Source organism: Anguilla rostrata, chromosome 7 (assembly GCF_018555375.3).
Source record: "Anguilla rostrata isolate EN2019 chromosome 7, ASM1855537v3, whole genome shotgun sequence".
In the NCBI taxonomy this organism is placed as follows: domain Eukaryota; kingdom Metazoa; phylum Chordata; class Actinopteri; order Anguilliformes; family Anguillidae; genus Anguilla; species Anguilla rostrata.
Genome location: NC_057939.1, coordinates 52902821 through 52924785, shown reverse-complemented (window position 1 = coordinate 52924785; position 21965 = coordinate 52902821). Strand labels below are relative to the sequence as shown.

The following is a 21965-nucleotide window of genomic DNA, read 5'->3' as shown; positions in this document are numbered from 1 at the left end:
CAAAGAAATGATGACAAACAATGAAATTAATTGCGTTTATAAATAATGCATGCGTTGATGCGAGCTTTAAATATTAAAAATGTCAGTTATTGTAGCGGCTCCCTCCACCCACATCTCTCCCTCTCTCTCCCTCCCTCTTCTCCCTCTCTCCCTCTCCCTGCTCGTCTGGTACACATCATCTGTTCCTGACGTGGGTTCATGTGTGCGCTGCGCGCTCGCGGTGAGAGAATTAGGAAAGCAGTGCATGCTGGGATGCCATGAACTCGTTAACCCCGTGCGGCTAACAGCGCGGGCTAGCCTTCGCCTTGCCTGGCTCAGGGCACTTTCTCCTCTCAGAAATGGCTCCTCTTAATGCAGATTCCTTCCCCTTTGATAGCTGCTCTCCTTCCTGAGCTTGGCGCGGCCGCAGATCAGCACCTGATTTACACTAATCAGCTTCGCGCAGTCGGCCAGCGCGTGTGTTAGCGATGGCTAGCGATGCAAATGGAGGGAAAGCTTTTTATTATTGCCTACCTGGTCTGCTTTTTTTTGGAATTCTTATTCCTAGAACAGGTATTGGGGAAAATACCCATGTGTGTTTCATGCCTTTGACCTTTTAGGCTATATAGCTTCACGGTTCCAATTCTATGACTTCACCTGATTAATTAGGCCATACTGATTAGTGAATATTGAACAGAATGCTGATGATAGTTGATTTTTGTTGACAAATCTCAAATTAGGGCTTAGTTATTATGCAATTACAATATATATATATTTTTTAAGTATTATTACATGTTGGATTGTTAGAATGTCAGACCATGCAAATAAATTTCCCCAAGAACTTTAAGATATTATTCTTGTTCGTTCACAGACTATGTCGCTCAGGTTGAATAAAATGTGTGCGTGTGTGTGTGTGTGTGTGTGTGTGCATATGCACTACTCACACTGTTCGTAGCAATATACTTGCTACTCGGAAGTAAAAACAAAACAAATCTGAATGAGACAAGGACGAAGCCAGGCTATATCCGGGTAAAACCTGAGCTATATCGGCGTTAACCTAGTCCGTTTCTGTCAAAGCGTCTCTCGACCAAGATTTCCACCCCTCTGGACGTGCAGATGCGGGCTATTGGTCGCTGGGAATAAAGTTTTGGTGGGTTTCCCAGAGTTCCTTGCTGCGCTGATGATTGCATGCATGCAAAACTGGAACTGCACGGTCTGACAGTACCTCTCATCACCAGTTCAAAGTCATGCGCTGACAAGAGGACTTTGATTCTCTGCTTCCATAGCACATGAAAGAATAACGACCTCCAGCCAGAGTTCATCAAAACCAGGAAGCATCAGTCAGGAGGATTAGCGAGTGTATTTGCTAATCCAAAGTCCGAAAAAGAGAATAATGGCAACGTGTAGCATGAAAAGCAGATCCTTATTAAAAATGGATAAAAGGAAGTCCAATTGAGCTTAGCATGCATGCCACTGATCAGTCTGCAGAAGCATCACTCACTGACAGTCTCGCTCAGTTCAGTTGGATTTGGTTAAGCCAATTACCCACAAATGTTTTTTTTTTGTTTTTTTCCAGAGCTGAACAAAATGTGCAAATGATCAACATTAAAGACAAGTCTGATTTAAAAAGAAAAGAAAAGAAAGAGAGAGAAAGAAGAATGGAAGAGAGAGGCTACGCGTCGGGGCCTAGCTTGTTTAATAAGAGAGATTTGGGCAAATGGAAAAAACATTGCCTGGAGTTCCGTACATGTCCTGTGGTGGAGTACAAAGAGAGGGGCCGTGCTCTCATAATTTTGGGGGGGGGGGGAGGGGTGGGGGGGCTGGAACTCCTCTGTGCTTCACTGCAGCCTCTTCACCCCATAAAACTCAGCCCAGTGTTCTCGGTCCATAAACCCAGAGTCTAATTTGTCAGTGGCTCTGGGGGTGAAACCCCCCCACCCCACGCTGGCATCCAGCCCCTCCGTCCGTCCTCGTCCGGGACGAACGTGAGCAGCGCCTGTGCAGTCCTTGTCGGTTTCAGCTCCCCCGCTGGAGGATGTTCCGGAAAGATCTCTCCCCTCATAAATGCATGGATGCCTTATCTCTCAGCTTGTATCTGAAGAACCTTGCTTTTTATCTCCGCGACCTCAGCGGGGGGAAAAAAAACAGTGCCAGATGCTGGCTTTGCTTTTTTTTTTTTTGAACCGTGTAAGATTAGAACTCGCGATTAAACAAATTTCATTTTGACGGACGCGTGTAGAAAGGAACGTGGTACCCAGAGGTCTCCAGCGGCCTGCTCTGGGAAAAGTTTTACGCAGCCCCCGGCTCCAGATGTGCTGTCGAGAGTTGTAGAAATCAGTCCGAGTGCAGTACGATTGGTTGATCTGGTTGCGGAAGTGGCTTTCCGTGGCGCAGGATTTAGTGGACCGACCTGCTGTAGTGCTGCCAGACAATAGCGGGTCTAAAATGCGCCTCTGCGCTTTTGAAACTGCTTGCGATGCGGCACGTCTCATTGTGTCAAGGCGAGCAACGAAGGGAATGTGTTGCATTCGCGATGGCAATTCCAAATTTTACCGGGTTCTTTTCACCATAGCTCAGCAAGGCTCAGATCGGCTTGCTGCTCTGAGTGACTGCTTCCCCCCCCCCAGTACCCAGCTGACTCTGGCAGCACAGGGTGACCTGTGTGATGTGAAAAGCACCACTGGTGTGGTATTATGGTGGAGAGAGACCCTAGTTTCCCGAAAATATCCAGATCAGCGGCGTCACCGCCCCGTAGTTAGATGCTGCTGGGAAACCTATTGGCTCCATACAGCCCACTTACCGGCAGAGGGGGAAAGTTCAGAGGTCAAGAAGTAAAAGTCCTGCCATGTGTTTCTACCACCCATGAACTCCAGCCATCTGATTTCACTCATTAGTTTCTGCCTCCCGGCTGAAGAACTGTGCTGATGACCAAATCCAGGTGGATTGGAACAAGATACTGGGGCGGGACTTTTACTTTCTGAACCTGGGTTTTGCATCTCGACTGACCAGAACCTCTTGCTGGGAAGTGGCGCTTCAACTTTCAAACGACTACTGCCTGTGAATGCCAACTCTGACATGATTCATAAAATTTCGGTATTATTATACTTTCAACTGTAATGTGTGAATATTTTGATAATAAATCATCCACAGGAATATTTTCCCTCCTTACACATTTTTCCTCTGTGGTTTCCAAGGGCAACAAGGGTGATACGATTAGGATCTACACGTGGCTAGCGGTGAGGGAGTGATGACGTAATGCCAGAACTAAGCACCGTACTCAGTCAGGGCATCTAAAATAGATCGAATGTATGTTGTGAAAACATGTACTAATGTGAAGTCTAATCACAGGGAATAAAAACCATTTCCTCGAGAGTGATTTTCCCCTTTCGATCAAACGTTTTAACGGTGTGGCCTGAAACTAAACAGGCCTCAGTGATGAATGAGGCGGTAAGACAATCCGTTTGTTGTATTCTTATCACCCAGCACTCCCTTTGCGAACCCTCCTCTGTGGGCTTTGCCTGGTGGCATTACATGAAGGCAGCTCTGGGTTATGTCATGTGAGATAATACCGTCAGTCGGAATTTAATCAGGAGTCAGGAAATGACCTCAATCTTTGGTAGCTTTGTATCATTTTTGAGCAAGGATTAAAATTATTATTTTTTTTTTTAGGTGTCACTTTTTTGCCGGCTTTTTATCTGTAAATGTTTTTTTGAAAAGCAGAACTTTTGACTATGTGGTAATGTGTGTTTTTTTGTTCGTGTATATGAAACATAATCTTACATGATGTAAGTCTTGTGTTCGCATTGGGCACCTTTGAAAGATTGCGTTGGGACATTGGGGCGCGGTGTCTTGAGGTTGGGGGGATTGGGTGGACAGTTACCTTTGGAATCAGAGTTAATGTACACAACCTACTGCAGGTGAGGTTCATTACAATCCTCAAATCATCCACCTGATCAGTGCCTGGTAGTCAGTCGAAATGGCACACTTCTCAACGTGGTCTGTGTGGTTAGATTCCAGCTTGGTACTTTACACAAGCCAATGAACAGGACTCTGTAACTATGCTACTAACACCATAGAGCTACTCTCAACTTAGAACAATACTATTAAATGAGCTGCCAGTCCTACCCAAGTCCTTGACTCTTTTTTTCTTTCAACTGACGTACTTTTGCGCAAGTTAATGATCTCTGCTCTGTGTAATTGCTAGTTAAACATGGACTGAAAAGATGGCTGCAAACAGGCTTAAGATTTCCGAGATGAGGAATGTTATGGTTTTTTCTGAAATATGACAGGTCTAAATGAAACAATATGTTTCCCTCCACGAAAGTATTTTATAAACCCCTTGGAGTAGCTCGTCGAACGTCTACACTGGACCACAGCCCTACGTCTACATCTCAATGTGTTTCTGATTATTTGACAAATAGCTGCTGCAAATAAAACAGAAAATTGTTTCAGAGTCTGAGATTTATGTGCCCCTCAGCTGTTGTGCATTTTTCCACTAAGACCGAATGTTTGCGGACCATGTCTAAACCCCAAATATGTCCTCTGTAGGGGTGCTGTATTTACATTAATATCAATGTTAACACAACTTCTTGATATATTGCTATCAGGAGGGGGATCTAGAATGTTGTATATCAGCAAGTTTGTAGCCACTGACAGATCATGGTTCAATGCATAGGCATGTACTGCGTGAAATTTTGAGATGGAAATAAGGTGCCATGTGCTTTAAGTACACACTAACGTATTCACTGAGCATGTTATTGCCTGAGCTGCAGATACCAAACCAAAAAAATGCATCTCCAAGAGTTCTGCAAAAGCTTTTAAAATGGCGTGTCGAAATTCAAACTACATTTTTTATTTTCCAGTGGAAGTTTGAGGTCAGGAGGCTGATTGTCAGGTTTAATCTGTGTGTAGTCCCAAAAACCTTGAGTTCATTTCCCTGCTAGATTTATCTTGCGCTTAATAGACCTGTTGCCAAGCCCCATATGGCTTGTATCCCCTGACACCTTGCTGCTAACACTCAAAATCATTACTCTTTCATGTAAATAGCTGAACAGGGACTATGGCTTCCTCTCCTGTGAATCTGTAATATCTCCTTTTGCTTGTGTAATGGGTAGACTCCTACTGTCCCCTTACTGTCAGCAGTTAAGGCTGTGCTGGAGAGCTGTTCTGTAGATTTGGTGCTCACTTCCTTGTGGGCAGGGGGTCCTGTTTTCAGAGACAACATGGTCAGCATTGACCGTGGACCATGGATCCAGCCAGATTCTGAATGTGTGACAATCCCCTGCCACCATCGTCCCTTGTTGCCAGTGTAATTTTCTTGTCATAAATGTTGAATTACGTGTTTCTGTAACACATGTCTTCTTCCTGTCACAGTCAGATCTGGGTAAAATACATATTTGTTTTCGATTCAAATACTTTTCTACGCTTTACTGATCTTGTCTGGTGTATTGGAACCAATGAAATACTCTGAAAAAATCCAAACCCCGCCTTCTGGTCATGTTGGCAGGCTCAGTTACAACAGGCAAGATCAATAGAGCACAGAAATGTATTTGAATCCAAAAACAATTACGTATTTGACCCAGGTCTGGTCACAATACACATGCGCCATATTTGTCCATAAGTGCAGAGCATCTGCTGGAATAGGTGGTCCCACGCAGTTCTGACCAATCGGGGCTGGGATAGCTTAACGCTGAGGGATTTTTAATGCGTTTGAGGCTAAGCTGAGTTTGTCTCTGTGATCCTGCCGTTGAGAAATGATGTCACCCAGCTTATTGTTTGCCTGCTTGGTGGAAAACAAGGATTTGTGGCAAGAGGCACATATTCTCGCATTAGCCACATGTATGTTATTGTAGCGTGGTGGTTTGAATTTAAGTGTCGTCTACCCCATATCAGCTGTTACTGACCGTTACCCGCAGCAACGGACCTTTTACCCAAGCCACCAATCTGAGAGCAGATTAAATATTCATGCTTTAGAGTTTTCAAATTCCATTACGTTTATTCAATATCAATGTTAACTCAAACACATTTTAAAAAGCAAGTTCAGATGGTCTGTCTCTTGCACACTTAAACTACATGACAAAGAGCATTCGTAGGGTCTCTCATTTTTGACAGAACCCTATAATTGTAGGCTCACAAATGGATGTATTTTTTTTTTACATCCATGGCTGGAAGTGAACTATTAGCTGTTGAAGCAGTTAAGCAAGTATGCGCATAAAGTATAAATCAGCCTGGAGGTGGTTAAATGACAATGTGGTTGCACCAGGTCCCCTTGTAGCCTGTTTTATAGCCATTTATAGCTTGTCAGCTTCTGTTCAAACTCTCCCCCTCCCCCACCCTCTTACAACCTCTCTTTCTGCACCCTCACGCCCAGGCACACACTGACCGCATTGTCAGAGCAAGCTTGCTGTCTCATTCCCTGCTGCACATTTGTGTCCACTTGCACAACGTTGTTCTGGGCCAGATGGCCAAACTGGCTAAACCCGTAAACAGGTGTAATGATGAAGATGTTATTTCGCTGCTGTTACAATTCGTTAGGCCCCCTTTGCACATTCCAGGTGATTTAGAAGCACTGTCGTTTCCCGGCCCTCCTGAACTACCCCAGCAGGATGTTCCTGCTCTGCCCTTCTCTAAATAAATAACAAAAGAAAACCGAAACCCCTTTTTCTCCGGTCCAGCCCAAATGCGAGTTCTTCAATGGCCGCCACCACGAGAACCGCTTGTCATGGCGTTTTCCATCTCAAACACGTGACAGGACGCGTTTTAAGGTGAACCCATAATGCAACGCTCCGCCGTTCATTTTTAATTAGCAAAAGGGAGAGATTAGAGAAGGGGGGGAAGATTGTGTGTGTGTGTGTGTGTGTGTGGGGGTGGGGGGTACATACAGCGGACACAGAGTGCAACTGGGATGCGTTGCCATGACAACGGGTTCAGCAGGCCGTCCACAAGCCTGCGTTGTCAGTGGGCATCGGCTGGGGAGGGAGCTTTTTCGAAAGCCACAATTGTGATTGGTCACGCCTCCCTCGTCTTTGTGCGGACTGGGGCATGCTGGGTAAGACCCCGGAGTGAATGCTCATTTGTCTGAAGGCTCCCGGCTAAAGACCTGCTATTGAGTCTCGCAGGGATTAGACGGAGGAGTGTGAGAAAGGGCCGAGGTACTGAATATCTCATTTCTTTCTCTTTCTTTCTTTCTTTCTTTCTTTCCCTCTCTTTTTTGTGTGTGCGTCGGGTACACCGTGTCACAGGGCAGCTGAGGGGGAGGGGTGAAACGAGGGGGGAAGCAGTAGGGCTCAGAAAAAGATGCGTGGACTGGCCGTATGGAATCGTCTTCTATCACGGAATCACGCCAAGACGTTGTTGTTGTTGTTTGGGTTCTTTTTTGTCCTGGCAGTTTCCCAACACTTTGTGGGGGGGGGGGGGGGATAAGACACCAATGACCCCAAACGTGTTGCTATTTTTGCAGAGGTAACCAGTCCCGACTCTCACTGGCAGATCTGGTTTTCTGAGATTTCTCCAGCCTTGCTCGGTAGTTCGGTATAACGCTCCATGTTTTTTTTAGAGGTTCCATGTTGTCCTGAGCGCTCAGTTTAAGGTTCATTCAGGGGTCGAGCTGAACAGTTGTCTGAGGGATGAGCCAAGTGTCACCATAGCCCATGTTTTAGATATTCTAGCTGTACTGCTCATCGGATTGCAACACTGCAAAAGTTACGTTAATTTAAATGGTTTGAGGGAAGGGATTTCCGTGAACCATTCGAGTAGGGTAAATTAACCTGCTCAGATATTCACTGGTCTTTTTGCGGAAAGTTAAACACTATTTCTTTTTTAAATCTAGTTATGATGACATTTTAAGTTGACTTTGAGTTGGAAATTAGGTTTTTTAGCCTACTCATTATTGTCAAACTGCGGTAGGATGTGTTAGTTTCTGTAAGGACTGTGAAAGACATCTTTTCCGTGTTTGTCAGCGGAACTGTGTGTTGAATTTTACAGACAGTATGGCACCTTCTGCGGATAATGTTAATCATTTCTGTGAATTTGCGGTCCTTAATACTTTTATTTCAGGACTTGTTTTTTTAATTCCGATGAACAAATAGGGTATGCCTGCAATATCTCTCCACACAATGATTTATTTGTTTAAATTGGGCAGTTGAGCAAAAAGCAAATTGCCTCAGTATGGGAGAGGGGCCACCAAGGTCTGCTGTGTACTGTTGCGCTGGCATGGCAACATGGTTATTTAATCCAAAACGTCTGCAGTCCACACTGATGTATTGCAGTGTATGTAATGGGGGGGAGGCACGTTTCATCAGCTTCAAGACTGAGTTCAGTTTTACATTCTCTGAACCGAAACTTGGGTGCTGCAACATGCTGCTTTCTCTGAGTGGGGGGGGGGGGGGGGGGGTGGGATTGGGGGGATTGGGAGCGGAAGGTATACTTATCAGCTAGGCCTGAGGGAAGCAGTCAGCAACAAATTATGAACAGGAGCCTGCATGTACTTCCTATCCCAAAAGTCTGTTTAAAAAGAGGACCGAACATCCAGGTGAATCTGCCGTGCACTTATGTCAATTTAGTTTGCGCTCCTTACATGTGTAAAGGTGATTTTCGGAGAGTGTGCACGAGACGGTCTTTTGAAACGGATTATGAAACCTGGAGCACACACTGACACGCTAGCGTTCTCGGTAAACCAGAATTTCTCGTTATATTAATGATTTAAATTGCCTCTGTTCCTCACCTCCCCCTTGCTTTTCTCCTTTGGATATGTCCTCTACCCGGTTAGATTGTATTGCTCCTCGTTTACCTCATTAAAGCTAAAACCAACACTCTCAAATCAAAGTCAATAAAGTCTCCCGGTCTTTACCTTGCCTATTCAAAACCATTTATAGACCTAAACCTTTTTTGTAAAGAGTTTTTTGTAATGTGAAAATGCACCTGGTTTGTCTTTGTTCTTTAGCTTCCCTGTCAAACAGAATTCACCCCTTTCTGGAGGAGAAGAAACGAACAGAAAGCATGTCATGCACTGACATGAGGACGGGGAAGTGTTTTTTTGGGCGGCATGCACATCTGTGCTTTTTAGCCAAGACCGCAAGCTCTTGAGCTCCATTGACATTAAAAGAAAACATAATTTTTTTTTAAAAAGCTAGTTACCTTTGAGAACGCTAACCCCCAAAACAAAACGAAAAGAATACAACAAATTTGTCAGCGTTTACACAAAGGAGGTCGTTGAATGAGTGTCAGAGAGGATGTGGAGCAGACGGAAGATCTGGGGAGGAACGGACCGAGCTCGGCTGTGTCCCCTCAGCGTCTCCGCCCGGGTAGCAAGCGACTCCGGACCGGATCGGCGCTGACTCCAGGCCCAGAATCGGCCCAGATCCGGCCCGAAGTCGCTCGCTCGCTCTCTGGGCGGCTCCGCAGGCCCGCGCCTGGGCCCTCACTCGTCGCCATGACGTCCGATCTCCGTTCCAGTCCCGATCCGTGAAAGACGAGCGCCGAGAGGCCGGACAGAAGCGTCTGTCAGCGGCTGCGCAGGGGCCGTGTTCTCACTTCTAGATCATTCTAAACCGCACCGTTGACACACCTGGGGGGAGCCTGTTCCGCGGGGCCGTCCGTTAAAACAACGGGCCGAGCACAGGTGCTGCTTTAGCACCTCGCAGACAGGTTTGAGGTGCGGCCTGCTTAGTTTAACGATCCTTTGCTTATTTTAATTCGGTTGTGAGCTCTACCTGGGGGAAATATATAAGGTACAGTACATATGCATTAATCTAAACGGCTGAATTAAAATTGCTGATATATGGGGTTATGGCTGAGTCAGCCAGCAAATATTCAGAGTCCGCGCTGTAAATTGAACTTACCTTCAGGGGATTGGATATTGAGGTAACTGCGGTGGTTTTTTTTTTTTCTCAGGGATATAGAATGTATTGAGAGGTTTATTCTGGCATATTCCCCTGCTTCTGGTCTTGCATTTATTACACGTCGCAGAGGTTAGTGTCGGGCATACGGCTACTATATACTCATTTAAGCCAAATTCCCACTCAGGGGATTCTGGGAGCTCTTAAGTGTATTTATGGCCTCTCTTTGGAAAATGATCTGTTGTTTAACTTACGGCTATCGTTTAACACGAGTGGTGCCTGAAACGCATGTTTACGTTTCGCTTGCGATGCCAGCGAATTAAGTCGGGTGGACCCAAGCACACATCAAGCAAAATGGCCGCTTTGTAAATGTTTTCCACATCCGGCAAACTTCTCCAGACCTGCAGTTTTCCACGGAACAACCCACGCCGCTTTGTCCCACTAATCCATTACTTTAATCAAGTGATGGGATGGAAATTTGCAAACGAAGCATCTGGAGATGCCTCATCTTGAACTGGCATGTTTATGTTTGTCTCTGAACTCTTAGTACACTGTATATTTTGCTGACATAATGATGCTGAGAAAGTTAAACGGTGTTTTTCCTAAAATTGAGGCTCCACAAAGCATCTGAAATGATTTCCTACCAGATTCTACGTTGATTTGTTTGACCGTTCTCGATTCTCCTTCTACGCACTGTCCCAGTCATTTCAGCCACAGGACGGTGCTTTGGAAAGATGGCGCTGAACACTGCCACACCCTAACCGTGCCAAACATCCAAAAAACTCTGTGTACCAACTTACAGGCCAAACCCTGTTTGCTGTGTTTGTTTCTCATAGGTCACATATAAGAGTTATACAGTACACACTTACTGTATGTGTGTTTTTCTTCCTGTGTGTTCTTGGTCTTACCCTTCTTGCCCTGGCTGACCCCTGTCTGACCCCCGTACACACACAGGTGACATGACTGCCATCATCCACTTCCTGTTCCAACCACAATAAGATTGACCCCCCCACCCACCACCACCATGTTCCATATTTGTATTCTCCCAATAGCGTTGGTTGATATTTAGTGTTCGAGTCTCCGGGCTGTGTTCACAATGCATGGCAGTGATCCTGGCTTTGGAAGCGCGTACCAGTAGCCCAGGGATTTTCCCCACGTCCATCAAGGGTGTTATGGGATAGCCTGTCCAGCTTGTGGGAGTTGCGTGAGATGGACAGGTTGTTGGCTGATGTTTAAAATGCTCAGTGGTTAATGTGATTAAGGGAGGCTGTTGTTAGGAGCATTTGGCTTGACCGTCGAGTCCTATGTTTGGTCCTATATAGAAGGCTGTTTTTGTTTTTCCTAGCAACAGGGCATTTGTTGCTAAGAATACTGAGTGTGTGGTTACACTCAGCGGCGCAAGTTGAGGCTAAATATTTATGCCAAATTTTTAAAAGAACAGAAGCACATAAACAAAACTAATCCAATTACTGTCAGTCACCCGTTCATAGTACTTGAAAAGAAACTTCAATTGTATTGGTGATAATATTTGTGCAATATTTAGCAAATATTTATGTGTAGACACATGAAATCAAACACACACACCACATTATGTATTACATCTTTTTGTGTATGGTGTCAGTGTTGGAAGGTGGTTTTTGATGTACAAAATGGGAAATAAAAGACAGCGGGCTGCTATTTGCAAACACAATGGAGCAATGCACTGTGGGATTGCTGGCTCTCTCTCGCTCCGTAGTCTCTGTGTCTGACTTCCTGGCATCCAGGGGTGTGGGTTTGTCACGGCTGTTGATTTTCATTGATGTGTTTCCATTCGGCCGAATGCTTTTGTGTCAAATCGGTGACTGTTAAAAACCGCCCCCCCCCCCCCCACCCCCCACAAAGAGGGAAATCTGTCACTCATTTTCGTTAATGTCATGATTGAGCGGTTATTCAGAGGCTACAGGAACGCCCAAGACACCGCGTGTGTGATTTAAGCCAGGGATTATGACAACTTCTTGGCACGTCCTCCGAAACGACAGCCCTAATGCTTTACCCTGAGGCCTCACAATGCTTTTGTGTTGATATATTAGCCATTTTATGTGTTTGTACAGCAACTATGGTTCAGCCGATGCCAGAACTGTTCGCTCCGCTTTGTTTTCTTTTGCTCCGTTGTGGTCCTCCAAAACAAAACTTGTGGTTCTCGGTGGAAAGTCTGACTTGTGAAAACTGGAGAAGGCATTTGTAGACGGGAGCCAAGGCTTGTTTGAGTAAAATAAGCGATTTTGCACATTTATGGTTCAAAAAGCGTCAAAACCTCTGAATAATGGCAATGTCTGCTTGCTTCTTGGGCTGATGCATTTTGTCAGTGCAGCTTGGAGACTTGCAAAGTGAAGGCAGACTTCATTTTAAATACTGCAGCTTCTGCTAATTTTCGGTTTGTGCAGCCAACTTGCTTTACGAAGGTTAGTTTTGACTGACCCAATAATAATCGGAGCCTAACTGGCTAGCTTTTTATAATGCACAGCAGAGGCGAAGGATCACCCAGCCCTCTGGTCTCTGCAGAGCATTTCAGTAGTAATAATAATAATGACTTTTATTAATATAGCTTTTTACAGTGATGAGGTGGAAACTCTCCTCAACCACCACCAATGTGTAGCACCCAACTGGGATATGTACGGCAGCCATTTTGTGCCAGAACGCTCACCAAACATCAGCTGAGGTGGAGAGGGGGCGGAAGATTTCTCAGCCAATCAAACTAGGGGGAGATGATCAGGCGGCGGGTTGAGAGTTGAGCCAGGACACCGGGGAACCCCCCTGCCCTTTGTGATGCGGTTAACCAGGACACCGGGGAACCCCCCTGCCCTTTGCGATGCATGCCGTGGGATTTCGGCCTGTGACCGTGGCACCCTCCTGTCTCCTCACAGGTGATGTGTCCCCCATCAGCATGTCCCCCATCAGCCAGTCCCAGTTCATCCCACTGGGGGAGATCCTGTGTCTCGCCATCTCCGCCATGAACTCCGCACGCAAGCCTGTGTCCCAGGAAGGGCTGATGGAGCACTTAGCCACCTGTTTCCCAGGTACAGTGCTAACACGCGCGCTCACACTCACACTCTCTCTCTCTCTCTCTCTCTCTCTCTCTCACACACACGCGCACGCACGCACGCACGCACGCACGCACAACACATACGACACATACACACACGGATTAACACACATACGTATGTACATACAGACATATATACACACACATGAATACGATCATGCAGAATCGCAAATGTACACACCCTTGTCTCCACTGACATACACTGTGTACAGAAATGTAATTATCGATGAGGTGCTGTGTGGTGCTGCAGAATGGCCTTCCCTGCATGTGTTCCTCAGTATGTAACAAATGGTATGTGGCTCATTACATACAAGCTCATAATTGGTTTTCTTACAACTACTGTACAGAGAATACATTAATACATAAACTGGGGAACAATTATCTTGGATTGTATTGAACAAAACCGGTCCGATCTCAAACTGTGTTCAAGATAACTGAAATTATAACCGTACAACTTTCCATAAATTTTCCATATTGCCATCACCTGACTGGTAACAGTAGTAAAAATGATCCTGGCTAGTTGAAGGGGTGTTAGCGTGTTGAACGTCACACAGTCACACCTATTTCTGTTCTCTATTTCACATTGTGAAAATGCACAAGACTGAGGTGAGGGACAGATCTGCAGATATACAACATGTCCGTCTTTTTAAAAAATCTGACGTTTATACTGTGACAGTGAAGACACGTGATCAACCGCAGTGCCACAGCAATCCTGTTCTTACGCCGAGCATAAGTCAGTTTTCTGAACTGCATTGTATTTGACGCCTTCCTTTATTTTTTTCCAGTGAACTTGGCTGTTAGGCCAGCATTCATTACCAGACAAATTTAACATGACAGCGGATAGAAAATCATTACTGTCGCACTAACTCAGAGCGATACTCTGGGAATAATAGTCGCATCTTTGTGCCCCTAACCCCATTTAAATAAGAATAAATATGGGGAGCGTTAGCAGAAGACCAGGCCAGCACCCTTAGAAGAGAGCGTCAGGACAGACAACGTGCGCTACGTTCATCCATTATTGGAATCTGCTGGCAATTATCGTAATTGTTGGAAGCAACCGCACAGTGAATTATGTCACGACCACGATACACTACAAAGACTGCAGCCAGAAGCAGCTTTTAAGGGTCCCCTGACAGTGAGGCAAGGGTTCGCGTTCTCGGTTTGAAAGGCTTTTAAAGCATGTGAATGAAGTCCTATTGCAAAACTCCTGTGATGCAGATAACTTGAAGTCACAGAAGTTTATCGGGTGACATGGGGGCGTGATTTCATTCATACATGCTGTCTGAAGGTGTGTGCTCCAGTTCATACGCGATGCTGAACGCACACGCGTGCGCTCTCGTCCGCTCCTGAAGCTTTTTGTGCCCCCACACACCTCTGAGGGGTACCATAGTCCTGCTCTCCGTCCACATCAGCACCCCAACCTTGTCTGAGGGTCACACTGAACCAACCTGGAGGAGCTGAGTGCAGTTATGGATTATTCAGTCACTGAATAAATGGAGACCGCAGCCCGTTTTGCAGCGCTCCAGTTTGGCTCCGGCGCCTGCTTCAGTAGGACGGCGAGCGTAACTCCGCCGGGGAAAGCCGTAGCCGAGCAGCTCTGCTCAGAATCTCCTCCGGCTCGTCCTCTGGATGCCTCTCGCTTCACTTCCTTTTTCTCATTCCTCAAATGTCTGGGGCGTTTTTTTTTTTTTGGTTTTTTTAAGTCACCGGTTTTTTGGCGCGAGCTCTCGAGCGCTCATCGGATTACGTGGACGCATGTGTCTGGCGTGACGGTAATTCAGCGGAGCAGTTCTGACTGGGACGGGACGTCTGGAGTTTTCGCGAAATTCAGACGAAGGTGCGGAGGTCCAGTTTCGGGGGCCGCGGCTGTTTTTGGAGGGCCTTCCTGCTGATCTGTTTTCTGTTTGCCTGAGCTGATACGATCACATTTTACAGCTGTTTCCTTGAACGGGGAGTAAAAGCAGCAGAAGTGAACTGAAAACATCAAATATAATTTTTTGGACGTCCACTTTCACGTTCCTTTTGGGTGTCGTTAGCACTATATCTAACACTTTAAAATATTGAAAATATTACCAATATTATATTATATGTAAAATTATATCCAGGTGTGACGACGAGTACATTTATTTTAAAGCATAAAACAGTAAAATTACAGAATTTGGTCTAAGGGGGATCGCAGGTGGGAATTTTGCAAAATCAGATTTTAAATAAGGCCTCCGTGACCTACGTGCATGCATGTTTCATGTGTGTATGTGTGTGTGTGTGTGTGTGTGCGTGTGAATGTGTATGTGTGAGAGTGTGTGTATGTGTGTGAATGTGTATGTGTGTGCGTGTGTATGTGTGTGTGTGCATGCGTGTGAATGTGTATGTGTGAGAGTGTGTGAATGTGTGTGTGTGTGTGTGTGCGTGTGCGTGTGTGTGTGTGCATGCGTGTGAATATGTATCTGTGAGAGTGTGTGTATGTGTGTGAATGTGTATGTGTGCGTGTGCGTGTGTGTGTGTGCATGCGTGTGAATGTGTATGTGTGTGCGTGTGTGTGTATGTGTGTATGTGTGTGTGTGTGTGTGTGTGTGCATGCGTGTGAATGTGTATGTGTGTGCGTGTGTGTGTATGTGTGTAGGTGTGTGTGTGTGTGTGTAGGGGGCTTGGGAGGACTGAAGGGCAGTGAGGACAGTTCAGCGGTGAAACATTGATCAGAAGGTTTCCCAGCCAACACTGATTTCTCCTCTACACAGATTGGAAGATGGATTCTGTTGGTCCTCAATGGTACACAGTACCGTAGGTCACATCCAATAATAAAGAGGACACACATTGGGTTTATCGGAGTAAAGTTAAACCCAGAATTATGTCGATATCTCATTACAGCCAGTGGCTTTGTGACGCGCGCGTACCGTAGCCTTGTGGCCGTCCGTCTCAAACCTGGAAGCTGCTTCTCGACGGCTCCGCTGTTTGAACGTGTCTTTTAATGCCACTTCTCTATCACTGTGGAATATACTACTGACTGGCGTCAAAGAACTCTGCTGCTTACCAGAGAGAGAGAGAGAGAGAGGGAGAGAGAAAGAGGGAGAGGAAGAAGGAGATAGGGAGAAAGAGACAGAGAGAGAGGGAGAGATGAGAGAGAAAGAGACAGAGACAGAAAGAGAGAGAGAGAGAGAGTTGCATCATGTTGGTATGGCAACTAAACCAGCATGATGTAATTGCAGGCAACACTAAACCCTGACTAGTTAAGGCTTATCTGTTATCCTGGCTTGTCTGTGTTCTGTGTGTGTGTGTGTGTGTGTGTGTGTTTGGGAGTGGAGGGGCACATGAGCAGGGAAGATCCTGAGATAAACGGGTGTAAGTAGGGCACAGTGTGTCCCTTAACCCCCCCCGACCCCCCCACCTGCTCGGCCTGTCCCAGGATGTCGGGCGGGGTGAGATCAGGCTGTGTTCACAGGTCCTGTTCGGGGAAACACCAGGTAATGGCAGGCGTGTCCGCCAAGACGAAAGGACACACACACACACACGCGCGCGCGCGTACAGTACACACACGCGCACACTTCGGCGCTGAACCGTTTAAGACGGCTGATGTAATGACCCTCGGTGGAAAGCGGCCGTTAAATCCCGAGGTAGTCTGCCCGGTGACACGGCGACTTCACCCACGGTGCCTTTGTCTGCCTTTGTCTTGCCGCGCAGCGTGACGCGAGTACCATGTGACTCGGGGGGGTCCTTGTCTGGGTCTTGCTACAGTATGTGCTCTGCAGCATTCAGTCACATACAAGCACGTCAATGCATGGAATATCAGAAGAAAAATATATTCCGCTCTTTCCTAATGGAAGTCATCTGGAAGTCCCTCGCCAGGCTTGGTCCCACGGAAAGAAAATATTTAAAGACTTTCTGTGGCTTTCTTGTTCATGTATTTCATCAGTTAAACCTGTCGTCTCAGCTGTCACCGTTGAAGTTGCAGTGGTTCTGGTAGACTATATGACTATATGACAGATCAGGAGCAGAGAAGTGAACGTGACCAACGTTTCTCTTTTGTGGGAAACCGAAATCTGCTCTCAGGTAGAATTTCTGCTGTTAAGGAAGAGTCTCTGCGCGCTGTGATTCCTCTGCGCTCTTCCCTGCTGCGGTTGACCTTGCTGACGTCTGCAGGGAAGGCAATGGGCAGCTGTGGCTATGGAGATGCACTCCAGCCGTTTCCTCCCCTGGTCTGAAGGGAAGCCTCTGTTAGAGTCCACCCGAAGTCCTGGCAGTTGTATTCAGTAGACAGATGGGTGCTGAAGGCCTTTTAAACGCTCCCTGCGTCCATGTGTCTGCATCTATGCGACTACATCATGTGTCTGCATCCATGCGTCTGCTGCGTCCACACATCTGCTGCGTCCACACGTCTGAATTCCATGCGTCCGCCTCCATGCGTCCATGCAGCGACATGCGATTCCCGACATAATGTAAAAGCATGCGTTTGTGTTCAGCGCTTACAGAAACTTGCTCTTTTTTCGGTTTTCATCGCTGAGGAGAACCGACGGCGGCGGCAGCCATTCCCGGCCTCTGGGCTCCGCGGATTGGTCTGTAAATTCACGGCGGACGTGAATTCACCGCGGGCCAGTTAGCCGGCCGCACCGCGGCGGGTTTCCGAAAAGGGCACGTCGCCGCGAGAGAGCTCTGACCGAAAGGGGGGGTCGGGGGGTGGGGGGGGCCCTCTCCCATAGCCTGCACGTTCAGTTCGGGGACGTTGCATCACGCCTGATTGGCTGAAAGGGCACGATGATGTAACCTGTGGTAATACCTAGAGAAGGATAAAGCAGAACCGCAGCACGAGAGCGGAGAGCAGGGCGTGTCTCTCTCGCTCAGTTCCTGCCAGTCTACCACGCTTATATCTGAGCCTGGGGCGAAGGTGGATGTCAACAGTAAATTCTACGCTTCTGCGATTAGAGAGCGAGGAATAGAATCCTGAATCCTGCATTCTAAAAAATAAAAAATAAAATAAAATTTAAAAAAGTACATTTTTACGCTAAAATATTAGCAACAGGCTTGCCAGAGCTTTGCCGTATAAATAATGGTAGGAATATGTTCAGCATATGGTAGCAGGCTGTATATTTAACGAATGTTAAATGCATTACGGTGTTTCAACATAAATAAAACTGCTATTTACGTTTCGGCTGTTTACGATTTCATACCTTTACTGACGTTCGCCGTAAAATTCCCTGACGTCTTTTACTGTGTGGGGATTTGTTGGAAAGCCCACCTATATATAACACCCAGTGAAGTCCAACATATCAACATTATGGTTTTGTTTTACAGAATCATTTTAAGGGGCTACCTTTTTTTCTTTGCATTCATTACCTTTCCTTTGCACCCCAAACACTAAACAGAAAAGGTTTCCCCTAGCAGTGTGTTTTTTCTTGTTCATATTATGGATTAATTTGTTATATTAATCCCTAAAAATACTATGAGATTACTATTATCTTTTAGCTAATCTGCATTGGATTTGAAGTTCAAAGTGTATCGGCCATTCGTAATTAGTATGTTGGAAGTCAAACTGATTGAAATGTAATCAATAAAAGCAGTAGCCTATATGCAGCCACTACAGTACATATCATGTGTTTCTATACTTGCATATATATTTTCTAAAGGTAGCAACACGCATGCAAACACAGAGGATCCCACCAAACAGTGCCATTTTGTGTAAGAACAGATTTTTGACTGCGTGCTCTCTCCTGCCTTCCCCTCAGGTGTCCCGACGCCCAGTCCGGAGATTCTCCGGCACACCCTCAGCATGCTGGTGCGGGAGAGGAAGATTTACCCCTCCCCCGAGGGGTACTTCATCGTCACCCCTCAGACGTACTTTATTACCCCCTCGCTCATTAGGACTAATAGCAAGTGGTATCACCTGGACGAGCGGATACCCGACCGACCGCAGCAGCAATGTACCTCCCCGCAGTCCGGGACGATCACCCCGTCCGCCTCGGGCTGCGTTCGGGAGAGGCCCCACCACAAGAACCACTGCGACTCCTACAACAGCTACCGGGACGACCTGCACAGCATCCACGCCTCCACCCTGCAGAGGAAGTCACCAAAGGACCTCAAGGACCCCCACCCGCCGCCGCCGCCGCACCCCCAGCACCAGGCCTCGGCAACGGAAAAGAGCAAGGGCACCATCAACTTCTCCTTCAAGTCCGACACCCTGACCAAACACAAGGAAGGGAGCGGGGGCGGGGGCGGCGGCGGGGAGAAGCAGTCGAAGAAGTTCGGGCTGAAGCTCTTCAGGCTGAGCTTCAAGAAGGACAAGACGAAGCACCTGGCCACGTTCTCCGCCCAGTTCCCGCCGGAGGAGTGGCCGCTGCGGGACGAGGAGACACCGGCCGCCATCCCGCGGGACGTGGAGGTGGAGATCATCCGGCGGATCAACCCGGACCTGACGGTGGAGAACGTGATGCGGCACACGGCGGTGATGAAGCGGCTGGAGGAGGAGAAGGCCCAGCGGGGCAAGGCGGGGTCGTCGGCGCAGCACAGCGGGCGCAGCCGGCGAAGCCGGGGCCACCGCAAGGCGCAGGGGAAGTCCCGCTCGCACAGCAAGACGCGGGCGTCCCGGGGCGACCCCTCGGAGGGCTCCAACCTGGACCTGGCCGGGGTGGCGCGGGACTACCGGTTCTACAGCTCCTCCCTGGTGAGGTCGCCGCGCGACGCCATGTTCTCCATGGAGCGCAACCGGGGCAAGTACCTGGTGCACAGCAACCCCAACATCGTGGAGTCCCACCTGCCCATCGCGCCCGAGTGGGACGTGTCCGGGGAGCTGGCCAAGAGGAGGACGGAGATGCCCTTCCCCGAGCCCTCGAGGGGGACGTCGCACTTCAAGGTGCACCGCAGCCACAGCCACACGCAGGACAGGAAGTCGCGCAACGAGAGGTCCGACAAGGCCAAAGAGCGGTCCCGGTCCATGGACAACTCCAAAGGCCCGCTGGGGGCGGCCTCCATGGGCCTGCTGGACGACTTTGAGTGCGGCCCGGACGACAGGAGCCGCTACTACACGGACGACGGGACGCTGCGGGCCTCCCAGGTGCCCCGCTACTCGCGAATCATGCTCTCCGCCGCCAGGTTCAACTCCGAGGTCTGCGTGCCCGACATCGGGAAGGGCAACCCGGAGGACTCCAAGGTCTGCAGTCCGCTGGAGAAGAACAAGAGCAGGGACAGTTTGCCGGCCTACGGCGACCTGAAGGCCTGCTCGCCCAAACCCGCCGCCGAGGACTACTTTCAGTGCGGCGCCTCGAACGAAACGTCCCTCACCGCCCCGTCCCCTCTGGGAAAGCCCGATTCCGACACTCTAAAACATTCGGACGGGGTAAAGAAGGGGTCTCCCTCCGACCGGCAAACGCCCCATCTCGCCTCGCCCCATCCCGCGGAGTACAAAGAGGACGCGGCGAAGGGGCAGGGCGGCACGGGTCCGGCGGCGGCCGGCCAGGCGGCCGAGCCGATGCCGAACGGACGCTCGATACACCAGCACAACGCCGACCCCGGCGGGGGCGCGGACAAGCGGAAGGAGATCTTCAGCAAGGACACGCTGTTCAAGCCCCCCCACAACGCGCTTTCGGGGGGCTACGCGGAGAGCGCCTACCCCAAGTCCGGCACGCTGCGGAAGAGCCCGCACGCGAAGTCGGCCGAGGTCCCGGGGGGCGCGGAGCACTTCGACAAGCCGGCCCAGATCTCGCCGTCGCCGGGGGCGTCGGCCCCCCAGGCCCCCGAGCCGGCCCCCTCCTCGGCCGCCGCCGCCGCCGCCTTCGACTACTACAACGTGTCGGACGACGACGACTCGGAGGAGGCGGCGCACAAGAGCGCGGCGGCGGAGGAGAAGGGCCGCGAGGGGGGCGGGACCATGCAGTGGCTGCTGGAGCGCGAGAAGGAGCGGGAGCTGCAGCGCAAGTTCGAGAAGAACCTCACCCTCCTCAGCCCCAAGGAGGGCGACAACAGCAGCAGCCAAAAATCGCCCCACTCGGCCCGCCTGGACAGCATGGACAGCAGCAGCGTCACGGTGGACAGCGGGTTTAACTCCCCACGGTAAGGCCTACGCACCTGCCCCTTTTGCCCCCATTTGCCCCAAGTGCCCCTTTGATTTGATTAAAGAAATTAACGTTTGTATTATTGTTGCTGCCCTCAGGAGGGTCTTGTATTAAATTAAAACTTCATATGTTCTAGTGCGTCTACCCACACATACCTCCATCCCTAAAAAAGACTGATATCTCTGCAAGCTTTGTTTATACTGATTTATTTCCAATGGGTTTACGACTGAGACCACACAGAGAGTTGCCTTACTAGCTTTCAACTCTTTGCCGTATTTTGTTGAAATCATACTAATCATATTGGCACACGTTTAACTCTTTGCTAGCTGTGTTGCAATCACGCTGCTCCACATAAATCCGTTGTGGCTTATTTGGACTTAACAAGCACTTAACTTCTGGCGTCTACACCTGTCTGCCTGTGGGCAGTGCTTAACGGAAGAATCGCGTACAGTTAGAGCACTTTAACAGTGTCTCAGTATAGGCTGTGAGCACATTAGACGGTGCATACACTTTCACAAAGGACGTATTAATATCCAACACGCATTTTGTATTACTGCTTTTGTGTTACTTTTAACACATCTTGTGTCAAAGTTAATACATTTGTGCGACAAATATACAATTGTTTGTTACAGAGGAAGACTTTTTAACACACTGTGTTGAAACAACACAAAATGTGTTGTCTTTATCTAGACACAGAGGTGCGTTTAAAAAACGTTACAGTATGTGTTGTTTTTAACACATCTGTTTTACAGAGTGAACCGAATCTTTCTCTGATACATGTCTGATAAATTTGGCTATGCCATAAAGAACTTGATATTCTGGGGGCAACTTGAAATGTCTATTCCATTTTGTGGGGGTTTTTTTTGTATTTTGGTACGGATCCAACGCAAGTTCTGAAATGAATAGGTGGACACTCTGTCAAAGCTGCTGGTTTAGTAAGTGTGTCTGGGTGACACGTGTAGATTAATACACTGGCATAGGCAGGCTGTGGCAGGCCTAATTTTAGCCTCACATAAAATCATCCATTATTTC

At 48.1% G+C, this 21965-nt stretch overlaps 1 protein-coding gene across 3 annotated transcripts in view; it reads left to right on the top strand.

Annotated features, from left to right (window-relative positions):
- Positions 1-21965, top strand: part of LOC135260034 (storkhead-box protein 2-like) — a 54844-nt gene that overhangs the window by 27840 nt on the left and 5039 nt on the right. For 2 of the 3 annotated variants that reach the window (XM_064345115.1, XM_064345116.1), the window contains exons 2-3: positions 12719-12871; positions 18612-20931. In XM_064345115.1, the coding sequence (XP_064201185.1) occupies positions 12719-12871; positions 18612-20931 (2473 nt within the window). Of the gene's footprint in view, positions 1-7050; positions 7131-12718; positions 12872-18611; positions 20932-21965 lie in introns of those variants that run through there. The other variant, XM_064345117.1, reaches the window with a different exon arrangement.